Raw genomic sequence first — 15,571 nt, forward strand, 5'->3', positions numbered from 1 at the left:
TCCAAGTGTTTGTTTAGCCCCCTGAGACTGCTGAAGCCCAGTCTGGGCTTGTCAGAGTCTGTTTTATGAGTCAACCTAACACACACATAGGCATATTTGCAGATATTGGAGTCTGTCTCTGTTCCACACTCGCTCACATAATCAACTCAACCATCCTGAGTAATGTTAGAACCAGTTCCCCATCCCAACGCCCCTTTATATCAAGTGGCATTATCTGGGAATCTTGTTTTAATCACCATGCATGCCATGTACTGCTGAATCTCTCTCTCTCTCTCTCCTTCTCTCTTTCTGTCTCACTCTCTCTCTCTCTCCTTCTCTCTTTCTGTCTCACTCTCTCTCTCTCACTCACTCACACACACACACACACACACACACACACACACACACACACACACACACACACACACACACACACACACACACACACACACACACACACACACACACAGACACAGACACAGACTTGTGTATGGATATGGTGGTGGTGGGTGGGGTGTTGATTAAGGTCAGGGTCAGCTTCTGCTTTGGGCCATGGAACACAATAGACATTCACTTAATTTCCCCCGTAGCAAAAATCAATACCAATTTGTCCCATCCATTTTGGACATCAATTCCACTCTGACCGTTTTATGACGAGGGAACTCGAAGGGCCTCAGCTCCCTCCCACACTGGAAAGAAACTCAGGATGGGCCAGAACTGAGTCCCGGTTGGCTAAGAGAGTTTTATCCAGACTCAGGCACTGGGGAAAAAAACGATAGTGTAACAACGGGTGAAGGCGGCAGGAATGTTTCGGTTCATTTTGGAGGGACATAATGTTCGGCCTAACTTCAGCAAATGACGACTTTTCAACTGAAAAGGGGTCAATGGGAGTTGAAAACACTATTTTGTTTGCCCCTTTCTCTGCTGCTCTATAGAGGAGATGAAACAGTTGGCTTGGATTCTTGGAGGTCATGGTCTAGAACAGGCCTGAACAACCGATTTGGCCATCTCTACCCTCCCAGCTAGTCAGTCAACAACACACACACACACACACACACAAACACACACACACACACACACACACACACACACACACACACACACGCGCCAGCATTGCAGGGTATTTGGGGTCAGCGTTATCCCCCCCCCCCTCCTGCTGCTTCCCCATGCTGCACATAGCCGAAGCACTCTAAATACTCCTGGAGCATATTTGAAGAATCTGAGTTAGTCAGCTGGGGTACGGCTACCGGCTCTCCTAAACAATATTAAATGGGGATGATACCCAAGCCAAGTTTAGCCACTACAGACTGGGGCTTGGTTGAATGGGGAGGAATGGTTTTTCCTGCCATGGGGGCGTTTCCCAGAACTTCCACCCCTCAACACTCTCAAGTCATAAACCTCTGTAATAAAACGGGTCGTTCTGATTGAAGAGAGTATAGTGTCTGGACTTGTCTCTTTCACCTTATTGTTTTGTGTGTTGCTGTTGTGATGCGTTGCTTCTTAAACACTTGAAGGAAAATGTTTCAGTAGTTTTTATGTGAGACACTTTGGCATGTGAATATTTAATACATGTATGTTCATTTGCTGGCTCTGCTAGGAATGGTCATGCTGCTTTTCATTACAGCAATATAAAACTTTACGCATCAATTTCTGGTGGAGTGAATCTGTTGCGGGGGTGTCTTTAAGTGAATGAACGACCTTGGCTGAGTGCAAAATGTTCTTTAGCAACTTTCACTCACAAACTCTTTCGGTGGAGCATTGAAAAGGAGACATTTGGGGAAATTGCAAGTGTTGTTGCCTTGATCACACTGATGCCGTCGGGACTCCGAGGAATCCACTGGGAGGCATTGCATTAGAGGCCAAGCAACATAAGATTCAAATTTGGTGCTGATCGGATCCTGCCTTCATGATATATGGCGTTTTGTTTTTAAGAAATAGGCCCCTCCCAATAATTTTGCAAGCCCTTTACATTGTCACATCGTCATTTGGAGGACAATGATCCCCTAAAAATCATGTTTTTGCAACAAATGGTTACTTTTCCATTTGTTTGTGGCGGCCCTGTGGGTAAATTGCTTTTGCCACTGCGTTGATTCCACCACCCTTGACATGTAATTACAAATTGGGGTTCATTGGACATTTTGTTCATGATTTCTGGATTTTCTTTGTAAAATAGGCCCCTTCCACTAACTTCGGAAGCCAATTACGGCCGAGCGGTATGGACTATCAAAGTTCTGTGTGATGTGGTTTTATCACATGGGCCCAGAGATCACCTGTGCTACTTTTTAAAAGATTTGGATAAGATCTGTAGGAGGAGGAGCAAAAAGTGTGTTTTGAATAAAATGTTAAATGCCGTAAAATCTTGTTTGACACAAATGGGCGTGGCCTATACATAAAGTGGTTATAACGCCACCATGAGGCCGACTGGTGTCATTATTTGTTCCTGCCTATGCCTCTGGACTGTGAACCTCTCTACCAAGTGTGGCAACTGTAGCCCTTACAGTTTCAGAGAGAAAAATACTTGAATGGGAGTTCCAATCCAAGTCAATGGGAAAAGGTATTCACTAATAAATTAATATAAATAACTATACTATATATATATATATATATATATATATATATATATATATATATATATATATATATATATATATATATATATATATATATATATATATATATATATATATATATATATATATATATATATTATACCTATACTTGACCATACCCGTCGGGCGATGAGCACCCAAAGTGTGTCATGGTCCGCTTGTTTCACGGATGTGGCAACACCGGTGCTTGTTGCACGCACATGATTTGGCAACCCGGGAGCCAGTTAACACAAAACGCTAATAAACAGCTGACATTCGGGGAAAGTGAAAAACGGGCTTAGCTGTTCCGTGCAAATGGTAATGGTCAATGGCTGTGTGCAAATGCAGATCAATTGCTCCAGCCACTGAGGAGAACCGGGCAGAAGAGTTTTGGGGACACACAGATGGGGACAGAGCTTTGTAGAATTATAGTATGAATTATAGTATAATGATGATGATAGTATGGTGATAACATATCGCTTAGCAAAATGCAAGCGCAGCGATTTTGATATGTAGCTTGTGTGTGTGCCAGCAAAACTGTGGAAGGAGTAGCGTGGCAAACTTTTGGGTTGCTGTGACAAGAATAATGGAATAAATACATAAAATCGTACAAGTACTATAATGTGTTGCCCTTTTGGATTATATGAGGCCTAGTTATGCTTACATCATTAGATTTCTTATTATTCAGATCGTATGACATAGTCGTGCTGTAAGTATAAATCTGCTTGGTGCAAATGCAAAAAAATGCAATCATAAGCTGCAAAATGTTTCTTTTCTGAGTGGGTGTTGTTATATGCTTGCATGCACATTCTTTCATTGATTTACAGCTAAATAGCCTCCTCTCACTCACTTTTAATAATACAAAGACAGTGAATGCTGCTACGATGAAAAATGTAAATGCCATGCTTTCCCTGCTGGACACACAATGGTTGACCCAGATGGCACAGCACCAGTGAGCCCTCACCAGTTGGCTAGTAGAAGTCCTTGCTTTCATCTGAGCACTGACATTTGTCCTTCCAAAGGGCTTTAGCCTAAGCCTTTGACCCTTACTCTGTACTCACGTGTGCACACATGTCTGTGGTCGCTGCCCCTCGTTCATGAAAGAGGGATTTTATTTTAATGGTTCAGTGATTTCAAAGCTTGTAAAGCAACCGGTCTCCATTCATTACTATCCTGTAGGCCTATTCCAAGTCATTACTACAGCTGTACACCAATCAGTCTTCATATTCATCTGTTGCAAAATGAATTGTATACTATTATGTAATACTAGTGCTACTTGCTGGCCAGAATTGCTTTTATCTGTATGTTTTTCTTAAGCCCACCATGATACATGTTCTCAGGGTTGTTTCCAGTATGCAACTTCTTCTTTTTGAAACTTCCTGTTTTGAAAGTGGTAATCCCATCAACGCCTCTATTTTTAGACACCCCCCTCCCCAATAACAAGACAGTGACCGAGACCTTGCCTGTTCGCATTAACAAAATTACACACACCCACACTCAGTATCTCATGTCTTAAAGGGTATGTCAAATGTTTGGATACTGATAATGAATGGGTATATAGTATTTAGAAGATGTCAAGATATGATACACTGTCATCGGTTATATGTGTTAATGAACCACATTATTCATTCCTCCGGCATTGTCCTTCAATGATAAACAAAGTTGTCTAAAATTCAATTGAATGAATTTCCCTGCATATTCCTTCTGTCCCCCAGGTCTCTGGATGGCCGCCTGCAGGTGTCCCACAGAAAGGGCTTGCCCCATGTCATCTACTGCCGCCTGTGGCGCTGGCCCGACCTGCAGTCACACCACGAGTTGCGGGCGGTGGAGCTGTGCGAATACGCCTTCCACACCAAGAAGGACGAAGTGTGCGTCAACCCCTACCACTACCAGAGGGTGGAGACCCCAGGTACAGCCTTTCCCACTCCTTTATTTAGCCATTTCTAACCACATGAACCCTAGCATCCCTATTCTGGACATTCAACAAAGTGTATATAGAGTTTAAGTGGTTAAAAGGCAAGATCCAGAGTTGAGTCTGTTTAGAGAAGTCCAGGCCAGTTTTTGTTTACAAATTCTTACATGTGATATTCTGGTTAGAGGAACACTTGGTGTGAGGCTCTGATGTGCTTGTTGTGTGTGTACGTGCATTTGCAGTCTTGCCACCGGTGCTGGTGCCCAGACACACAGAGATCCCCAGCGAGTTCCCACCTCTGGATGACTACAGCCATTCGATCCCTGAGAACACCAACTTCCCAGCTGGCATTGAGCCCCAGAGCAACTACATACCAGGTAACAGCATCAACTGCAAAATCCAGAGTGTCCTATTTAACACTCGGGATATTACTGTGTACTTTCCTTTCAGACAGCTACTCAGACCTCAAGGCTCTGAGAGTCAGAGCTGTCAGTCTGAGAAGACGTTCAACATAAAACATTTGCAGCGACAAGGTGAACGCTCAAGCACTCAGACACCTGGGACTTTGAGTGATATAAACCTCTGGGCTACATCATGAGTCACACAGCTCACTGAGAGTGCTTGCCTCTCCTCTCCTCTCGTCTCCTATGATCTCCTATGATCTCCTATTCTATGCTCTACCCTGCTCTGGTGCAGTGGTTCCCATACCTTTTAGCTCAAGGCCCAAAAGAGAAATTAGACGTTTGCCCGGGACCCGTCCCAAACTAGTGAAAATGGCAACGAGCTTGTGGATCTGCTATTTTCGCTACTACTTAAACTTTAACAAAAATGTGTATATTATTTGATTTTTTTTATTCTATTTATGAAATACTTTTGAAAGATATTGGAATTGTTTTTAATTGATAAAGTTGTGATTATTAAAAATAAATTATAATCTTTAATGTAGGAAACAAAAAAAGGGGATATTTACTTGCGACCCATACAAATTGGTCTGCGACCCAAACAGTGCTCTAGTGGATCACTATGAACCTTTACTATAATCAGTGTTTCACAAAAGTCGGACACAGTCACTCTGCTTGTACCAAACCCTAAATGATTTGTTGTTAGTTTATTTTAGATTTACTGTACACTGCTGGTGAAAAGTGGAAGCGCTCTGTGAAGGCCTTATGTGCCACAAGTCACGAAGTGGATAGGTAACGATAACAGTACACTGCCGGTCCTGAGTACGATGTTCATTTTCATGTGTAAGCATGTAAATGACAAATAAACTGAACCTTGAATCTATACCCCACCTAATTTGTGATAATAGGTTCTTGGAAACTAGCTCCCCTTGGTAGGATCTGTTGCGGCTATACGGAACGTTTGATTGATTACATATATCTTAGCGAATACTTGATGTGCCGTGGTTTTGTTTTGTTTGTAACCATTATGTACTTTGTATGTGTTCCAGAAACGCCGCCCCCAGGCTACCTCAGTGAAGATGGGGAGACCAGCGATCACCAGATGAACCACAGCATGGATACAGGCTCCCCTAGCCTGTCACCAAACCCTGTCTCCCCCACACATAACAACATGGGTAAGGACTGAATGTGTGTGTGTGTGTGTGTGTGTGTGTGTGTGTGTGTGCACAGTAGAATCCTCAGTGTTATCGTAACTGAGTGTACAAATGTTTGTGCACATTTAAATTAACATCGAGGATTTTACTGTGTGTTTGTGTTTGGCGTTGTCACAGGAGACCAAAAATGTGGACGACATGTGCTTGAGCATTCCTGTGTATAGTGCGTACATGGTACATGCGTTCAGTGTGCGTGGGTGCACATTTCCACATTTCACCTTAGTTAACCACCTACCTTCTTTCTTCTCCACTGCTGTCTACCCTCTATACTTAGTAAACTGGACATGAGTTGTGTCTATACTTGGTGTGCTGCTGTGCTCTTTTTCCCTCTACACCAAATCTCTCCAAAAATAGCCAATCTACAAGCTCACATGTCACAATGTGCTGCGTTGTGAGCTTATAGATCAGCTATTTTTGGCGAATGTTCCCCCCCCAGTATAGGGATGTTGGGGTTCAAGTGGTTAACTGATGAGTGATCCACTGCCACCTCTCTCCTATGTGAACACTCCCTCTCTCCTTCTCTGAGGAACACACTCCATTTTTGTAATGGGAAGCTGTGGGTGAAAGAAGCCATTGTTTTCCCTCCTCCCTGCTCCCTTTCCGAATGGGGACAAGACACCAGTCAGCTCACACTAACATCAATAATAATATCCTCCGCTTATTGTATCAGAACGGAAAATCACCGGGGGGCTTCGCCGCCAAGCAACCGAGTGAAATAATAAATAGCAGCTTCACATGGCTCTGCTGTCCACGGAGCACAGAACTGGACTTCAAAGCCAAGGACAATTTTTTTTTTTTTAGTTTTCTTTTTTTTCTCCACCCCCCCCCTTTTTTTTATACCAGAACCAGTGTTGAATTTACCGAAAGCTATTATGGATAAGCATGTAATTTGACCATTTTTGGCTCTAGTGTCCCTCTAGTGAGGGTTGAGTTTCCACATTTTGTCTCGTTTGGGCTTCTGGGAAACTGGGTGTATGGGTTTGACATTTTGTGACGTAAATGTCTTCTGTTTTCTTTTAGGTTTTTTTCAGCTCTCCATTTCGCCCCCTTTTTTCCTCTCACTTCCCTCTTTTCCTTCTTTCCTCTCCACAGCTGTCTACATTCACGCTCTTTTTCTCCCTTTGCTCTCCATATATTAATTGTTTTTAAAGCCCAATCAATGCCAGATTTTTGGGTCTGTAAGAGACTAAGTTGGTAGGCCAGAGAAACACAAGGAGTCAGATGGTGTTTCTTTAAAATCATTTCTCTTTCTGATTACTAAACACAAATATAAAAATACTCAATTCATAAATGTAACAAATACTGGGCCCATAACAAAAGAGGTCAACAAAACATAGTTAAACAGGAATCAACTGTATTCCTCTATTCCTTTTATCCCATCTAAATGCTTGTCTCTCTATTCCGTTCCTTTATAATTCATTATATTTGCTTTATTTATCACCCTTTCCCTTTCTATCCATCCATTTTTTGTTGTAGTTTTTTGCCTTCTCAATGTATTTGTCTATTTCTTTATTCCATCCAAATGCTGGTCTCTATTATGTTATCTTATAATGAACTATATTATTCTCCTTTTATGTAATCCATTCTGCTTAATTTATCTTGTCTTTTAAATTATTTTAAATTATTGTCATTGTACAATACACAACTGCAGACAACAAAAATATCACTTACAAGCTACTGTGAACGATCAACTCTTTACTCTTCTCGGGATACACTGATAACAGTATCAGATGCAATTGTCTGGGCCAATTTGGGCTTTAAAAAGCACAATCTGTTTTGGTATGATTATATTATTACGGCTGATGTTTGAAACTGATTGTATACATGAACCGGATGCTCCACTTTTGTGGGTTCTTGTTTTGTTAAAGTCCTTAAAGTGCTCCTGATGCCACTTGATTATCTCAAGACCGACAGGACCATCTGAAAAACATAATCAATGTTGTACCTGCATTTTAGGCTAAAATTCTTGTAACAATCGGTATCGGCATTGGCTGATATTGATGTGGAATAATCGGATATCTGCATCAGCCTGAAAATATGATATTGTTACATCCCTACTTTATACCGTACACTCTCGTACCTTACCTATCCCGTACCTTACCTTTTGATCCTGTTCTGTCAAACATAGTCAAGTTTATCTTGCATAGCCAAATGATCAGAGATCTCCACCTACCTGGTGACATCTGAATTCATTGCAGTGGTTAGAACGGGGTGGAAACAATTCCGAAATGTAAAAACAGACTGCATTGTAGAACCAATGCACAGACTTTAGAGCAATGATATCAGAATTGGTTTTCAAAACAGTGGGAGAGTAAGCATTCTCCGCTGTTACAGCCCATACATTGAATTTAGATTTCCCCAAATGATGGCTAGGCAGGCAGAGATCTCTTGTTGTCTGGCTGTGACTATAGTTGAGTTGGCCACACTTCATCAAGGTGACCTGGTAACCAAACAGGCTTTTCTTCCCTTCAGATCTCCAGCCTGTGACGTACTGTGAACCGGCCTTCTGGTGCTCCATTTCGTACTATGAGCTGAACCAGCGGGTGGGAGAGACCTTCCACGCTTCGCAGCCCTCACTGACGGTGGACGGCTTCACGGACCCCTCAAACTCTGAGCGCTTCTGCTTGGGCCTGCTGTCTAACGTCAACCGCAATGCAGCTGTGGAGCTCACCCGTAGACACATTGGTAAGGCTCATCACCTCCACGATGGCTTCCAGAAACAATACTCGCATAATATAGAAACCATACATGTCTATGATACAGATAGGTCATAAGCGCCGTGCCTCAGTGTTCAAAGCCCCGCCTACTTTGCTGGGAGAACTAAGGGTGCTTATTGTTATGCAGAAAAAACAAATAACGCTCATCCTCAGTTCTTTTGGTGCTAAGCTTTAACTGTAAAAACAGTAATAATGAGAAAAAGATAGGGCTCGCAACTCACTTTTGGGCTCCAGGTTTTATTCAAACAAAACAGCTGTTTGTTTGAATAAAACCTGGAGCACAAAAGTGAGTTGCGAGCCCTATCTTTTTCTTCTTATTGTTATGGACATCATAACCAATGCATCTTCAAATGAAACTAAGGTATTAAGGGCCCCCCCAATTGATGGATTACTTCCTCTTGAACATTTACGTTGAAAATGAGTAATTTTTATGGAGTGATATTTAAAAGGCTGCGGGGGCAAAGTATGAATTAGCCTCTACTCACAGTCGACATAATTTCTTTGGTTTGTAATCACAGTGTGGTTGTTTACTTACTCCCTTACTGCATATTCTTATATTCTGTGAACTAAGTAAACCCTCATTGAGATGCAGGCACACAACTGGGCGAAAACAAAGCGTACACCTTATACGATATGAGATATACACATCTTTTACTGCCTAAAACCAACTATGACACTATAATTCCTGTTGTTATCCTGTCTTATGGTAGTGATTTGACGGATCAATGTGTTGTGTCTCTGTTCCCTGGAGGCCGGGGAGTGCGGCTGTATTATATCGGCGGTGAGGTGTTTGCTGAGTGTCTTAGTGACAGTGCCATCTTTGTCCAAAGCCCCAACTGCAACCAGCGCTACGGCTGGCACCCTGCCACTGTCTGCAAGATCCCACCAGGTATGTATGTGGCTGAAGGGAGAGAGAGAGAGAGAGAGAGACAGTGGTTCTCTCATGCCTTGTGCGCTCTTTGGTTATATCCTTGCTGTCTAAAGCATTGGTTCTCAAAGTGCGGTTCCCAAATTTAAGCTGTTTATTAGCATTTTTGTGAATCGGATCTGTAATAGTGGTTGCGGTCCCATAGCCCGGATGGACGGTGGGTGCAAATGGCGGGTATACTATGGACTAGTTAGGCTGAACGATTGTCTCTGGGTCCATCCATTCAGGTTGTAACCTGAAGATCTTCAACAACCAGGAGTTTGCCGCCCTGCTGGCCCAGTCGGTCAACCAGGGCTTTGAGGCCGTCTACCAGCTCACCAGGATGTGCACCATCCGCATGAGCTTCGTCAAGGGCTGGGGAGCCGAGTACAGGTAAGCAACGCACAGTGCTTAGACTGATCCATCAGCGAGACAGGAGTGGTAGCTGGCCATTAAAATTCACAGTATCAAACTTGATCACCAAATATGCTAAACTGACTTGTTGTCGAGTTCATATTCTACACTCTTTTAGTGTTCTCTCTGCATTTCTTTAGAGTGATCTCTCTGCATGAATGGTAGCTGTCTCTACTGTCTCTCACAGTATGAGAGTTAACTGCCCAAAAAATATTAACCTGATAACTCATCTAATTAAATATTTAAGCAACAATACTCTCAAGGCTGTGGTATATCGTGATTATACTACGGCTACCAGTGTTTCTGGTATGAAACACAGAAAGGTGTGGTATAAATCACAATATGTCACAGCTTAGAGTGCATTATTGCTTTTATATCATGGTTGCCAGCGATTAACAACCAGATTCACCCACAATTTTTACCAAAAACATCTCAGATGTAAAACAGCAGTGGGTCATCATGATTATAGAGTGGAGAACGTTTGTGTGTGTTACGAACTACCACTATACCCCACCCCAGTTAAGGGGGGACAGCTCTGTGTCCAGTCGCAGCTCTTTTGTTTGAGATCAGAGTTTCACCAGACAGCAGAGACCAACACTGACCATGAATCTCATACCAAAGTCTCCAGCCACCCACTCTCTCCCAAGCATCTGCATGCACTCTGCAGTACGTCACACTGCCAAGACCCCATCAGCAGAACAGCCCTGGCCCAGCACAGCCCACTGTTTTTAAACAAACACACATGTGCTGTGTCAAAGAGAGATGTCAGACTTTCCCCCACTGCTCTCCCTCCCTCTTTTCCACCCAGCGTGACTCACCTGATAGTAGCAAACAGAGGACAGGAGAGAGAAAATGGCCCCAGGGCCTTCTCAGTGCGAGGCAGTGGTTGGTTGAAAGTTGGCTTTTCAGCAGAGGTTTCCACAAAGGCGAAACCCCAGCGCTGTGTGTGTGTGTGTGTGTGTGTGTGTGTGTGTGTGTGTGTGTGTGTGTGTGCTTTTCTGTCCTCTCTCTCACGATCTGACACAATTTTTCGCTCTGTCCCTTTTCCTACCCGCTGAATCAATTATTTTGTAAATTCCTTGATATGTATGACTCCTTCAAGCAGATCTCTTTGACTAATAACTCTTTGACTAATAATTTACTCATCTAGTGCCTTTCTGCCTCTGTGTTGTAGTAGTTCGTTTTCACATCATGCTCACTTGAGAGGGCACATGAAAATAATTACCACTCACCAGGTGCAAAGGAACCATCCACTTATATTCCCTCTCCCATATGCTGTTTTTTTGTTTTCACTCGCTCAAACGCTTTGGATGGGCCATTAACTCTCTCGCCCTACTGTGCCGCCCATGATCTCGTCCGCCGAGGACTCATGTTAAGTTGTTTGGAGATGTTAGTGGTACTTTGTGGTTCTGTTTTTAAATGCTTAAAGAGTTTGGAATAAAGCAAGGGATTTGATGCTGTCTCTTTCTAGACCACATGATATACTTTTCACTTTTTTGCTTTAGATGGACTGTACCATTTTATTATTATAATCTTTTATTACATTTAACGTTTATTAGCAATACAAAACATTTATTTATATGCTGTTAGCTCCTGGTAATGTCGCTTCAATATATTGCAATTCATTAGCTTGTACATAATTATGACACACACATGAAGCATGCGTGCGTCCCAGCACAACATGAGTGTCACTTGGACTATGGGGCGACCTGACATTGAGTCATCGATTCGCTACATGTGACTTCCCTACTCTCTCTCCCTACACTGAACTATCGAATTGTTAAAGAGGTGTGTGGTTTTGAAACCTGTTCAGTCAGTGTTCTAGAAAAAATGGAAAGTAAGATTAAGAGAAATAGTTTGAGGGAGAAACTAGTTCTCGGTACAAAGAGGGGGCGTGTTTCTTTGTTGTTGTGACTATTGAACCATGTGTTCTCCCGCCTCGTGTCCCAGGCGGCAGACGGTGACCAGCACCCCCTGCTGGATTGAGCTGCACCTCAACGGCCCCCTGCAGTGGCTCGACAAGGTGCTCACACAGATGGGCTCCCCCAGCATCCGCTGCTCCAGTGTGTCCTAGGGAAACGTTTCCTCCACCCACTTCCACAACCACATCCCCTATCGAGTGAAACAGACTAAAAACTCAACTCACAAACTGGATAGAGACACGAGCAGCTCCGCAAAGGTCTGGAGAGAAGATGAGCCCTTCAACTCTGCCAACAACCTCCAATGTGCAACTTAACGCCCTCTTCCCCACCGACTGTTGGTAGCACTTTTTATATACATGTTGTTTGTGACAAAAGGGGACAAGTGCATTAAAGCAGAGCCATGTTCGTATGGTCTCCACATGTATTCCCATATATATTTTAATGGCAATTCTTTTTTTATAAACTTGGCATTTAAGTGCCAAATACGCTGTAGCATGGGAGCAGTGTGGTTTAGAAATTCAAGAGATTTTTCACTTTCTTTCTCTCCTCAAAGCTGTTTTCATGTTTCTTGTTTTTTGTACAGATGCTAAAAATGTGTAGTTGTTTTCCCCCAACTCTATATTTTTTAAATATATAGGGTAATTTTGTATAGCATGTGTAAGATCGTTTTAAACACATTAGTGGAATTTGTTTCTCTGTTCGGGCATTTAATAGCTGTTCTGAAGATGTTTTCAAATGTGACCCAATGAGATGGATTGAAAATGTACGAATTACTGGAAAACAAAACATACTCTTCAGCCATCACTTATGAGTGGTGCTTGAAGGAAGGGAAGCTGCAAGCATTGAAGGACACTTTAAGGTGCTCATTTATATTTGTTTCTTACAAATAAGATATTGTCAATTACATATTGGTGTATGAAAGGAGGAAAACAAGTGACAGTTGAGTTCATTTGACCAGCTGCTGTGGACTTGTAATGTACAGTACCTGCCCAGTGCCCACTAATTCCCACTCAAGCCTGATTTAGGGCATGGTCGCATGTGCGAATGACCATCCCATGCCGAGGCAAAATCCATATTTTTTCATGCTGAATGTGGGCAGTGCAGAATGTGATGCACATGGAAATTAGGTTGTTTGCAATTTCAGCGGATATGTTTGAGTGGATTTGGTCACACATGAGTCACCAAAGTTGAAATCCACGTGAAGCAGAAGATGCAAATTTGCTTCACCACAGGGAGCATTGCGCCCTTTCGCTCGAATAGAATGGAAGTGAACGGAAGGCGAATAATATAATATTTAATTTGTGCATGTCTGACCGTAGCTTTATGCTTCGGCAGCCAAGTGTTGTGCGACTCTATAAAAACAACGTTTTTAATAAGTCTTTAATCGGTTGTATTGTCAAATCTTCTGCCTGCCAGTGGCACAGTTGATTGTGCTGTGGATTTGAACTGCGGGCAAGATGTCTCTGTCTGATAGTTCAGGGTAGAGCTCAGGAAGGAGATATTGTTTTTACTTCAGGTTAACCGTTATACAGCAATACACTATGACATCATATAACATCAGAAAGAGGATATGCCTGTTTATTCCACTGATATTACATAATGTATGAATATGATCAGGTGATAATTCACAATTAATAGTTATCGATGGTACATAGCTGGACTAGTGCTCGACTCTTGTGATACTGATATCCTGTAGTGAGTACAGGAGTGCTTTGCCAATTTGCGTTACCCCACATTTGTGCTGTGCTTGTAAGTAGAATAGTATTTAACAATACACCTACAGCAGACATTTACAGCACCCCACATAGTTCTGGAATTGTGTTTATTTAACATAACGTTCAGTCAGCCACATGTGCATGTCCTTCAGAAGCAGAGTGCCGTTCAGCATTCTGTAACATATTGCCATTATTTTCTGTCATTGATCGACTTTTTAAGCACTCAGGTTCTGGAAAACAAGCTCAATTATGTACATAGCTCATTACGAGGGACAGTGGTGTCCTTATTTTCCATGAGGTTTTAGATTGTGGAGTATTTTGCTACCCGTTATTTTTGTAGGACTTGAAGGGGGATAACATGCTGGATGGTATCTGCCCCCAGTGTTTAGCAACACAACACATACTGCAGGCAGATCTGGGGTCTGAACTTGTATTTTTCTACATGTGAGGCAGTTTTGATAAAGATTTTTTTCCTTTTTTTTTTACAAAGGGAAATGTTTAAAATGGATATGGGTATGTACATTATGGTAATTCTACCCATCATTTTTAATTGCATGTACATGGACAGATTATACATGTTTATAGGCAACCATTTCCTTTTATACGGTTAATGGTTTTGGAAGCAGATGAACAAAAGGGAGGAAGCAAGACTTTGATTAACATTTAAAGACCCATTGCTGCACAACATTGGAAGGTGAAGTAACGGTTCACTTTAGTGCCATGTTTAAAAACGTGTCTGACTGCAAATGGGATTCCTTCCAGTGCCCACCCCAAGTATTTAACATGACAGTGTCACAGAGCGGGTATTATGGTTACTATAATGTTATTGCTAGCCCAATGGTGCTAAGCTTTAACATTCTGCTTAGGTTTATTACTGTTTGACTATGATGACAGTAACCCTCAAAGTGTACTGCCGCATACGTACAGATAGTTTCAGAAAAAGTAGTATCTACCTATCTGAAACAAGAGAGTTCTTTATAAAGATGTCCCAAGTTTCTATGCGAGTATACTTCTAATCGCATGTCATTGGCCTTTTTTAATCCAATTGTTATTTCATTTATCCAGTACAGATTTTTTTGCAGGCAGTTTTATTGTTCGGTTTCTCTTTTTCTTTTTTGTATACTCTTCAAGTAAAAGTGCTTGTGTATTTTTCTCTTTTGACTAAATTGACTGTAATTTGCGCACATTCGTTGTGATTTGTGCTTTTGTGTTACGAAATGCTCTATTAGATGTGTTCTGTATAAAAATGATATGCCCATAAATTGTTGTTATACATTGCATTTTTTGTTTCTTATTGTTGGTCTATAAATAAAATCTCATATCTTGTGGCGGTACTGGAGTCAAGATGTCAAATCATCAAATCAAAGGAAAAAATAATAATATTTATATATATATGTATGTATGTATGTATATATATATATATACAGCATATATGTGTATATACAGTATATGTATATACATATGTATGTGTGTGTGTGTGTGTGTGTGTGTATGTATATATATATATATATGTATATATATGTATGTATGTATGTATGTATGTATGTATGTATGTATGTATGTATGTATGTATGTATATACACACACTATGAATTTCACTGTAATAATTCAAATAAACCTTTTCTTTGTAATTTAGGAAAAGGCTGTTCTTGTTGCATTCAATCAAATTCTTAGCCAAATGTTTTATATTAAGCAAATCCTCAACCAAGCAACTCATAAAAAATAACTTGAACCTGATGAAATTAATAGCTACTCTGGAACTCGTACATAGGCAACTTGGAGAGCCCCTTCAATTAATTTTA

General features: G+C 41.5%; 1 protein-coding gene across 1 annotated transcript in view; it reads left to right on the plus strand.

Annotated features, from left to right (window-relative positions):
• Nucleotides 1–15,103, plus strand: part of smad3a (SMAD family member 3a) — a 30,731-nt gene extending 15,628 nt beyond the window's left edge. The window contains exons 2-8 of the mRNA XM_084066499.1: nucleotides 4,283–4,476; nucleotides 4,722–4,856; nucleotides 5,930–6,055; nucleotides 8,567–8,779; nucleotides 9,563–9,700; nucleotides 9,967–10,111; nucleotides 12,083–15,103. Coding sequence (XP_083922625.1) covers nucleotides 4,283–4,476; nucleotides 4,722–4,856; nucleotides 5,930–6,055; nucleotides 8,567–8,779; nucleotides 9,563–9,700; nucleotides 9,967–10,111; nucleotides 12,083–12,206 — 1,075 coding nt within the window. The 3' untranslated portion in view covers nucleotides 12,207–15,103. The remainder of the gene's footprint in view (nucleotides 1–4,282; nucleotides 4,477–4,721; nucleotides 4,857–5,929; nucleotides 6,056–8,566; nucleotides 8,780–9,562; nucleotides 9,701–9,966; nucleotides 10,112–12,082) is intronic.
• The last annotated feature ends 468 nt before the right edge of the window (nucleotides 15,104–15,571 follow it).

This window comes from Gymnoscopelus microlampas (assembly GCF_963454915.1).
Source record: "Gymnoscopelus microlampas genome assembly, chromosome: 1".
NCBI classification, from domain to species: Eukaryota; Metazoa; Chordata; class Actinopteri; order Myctophiformes; family Myctophidae; genus Gymnoscopelus; species Gymnoscopelus microlampas.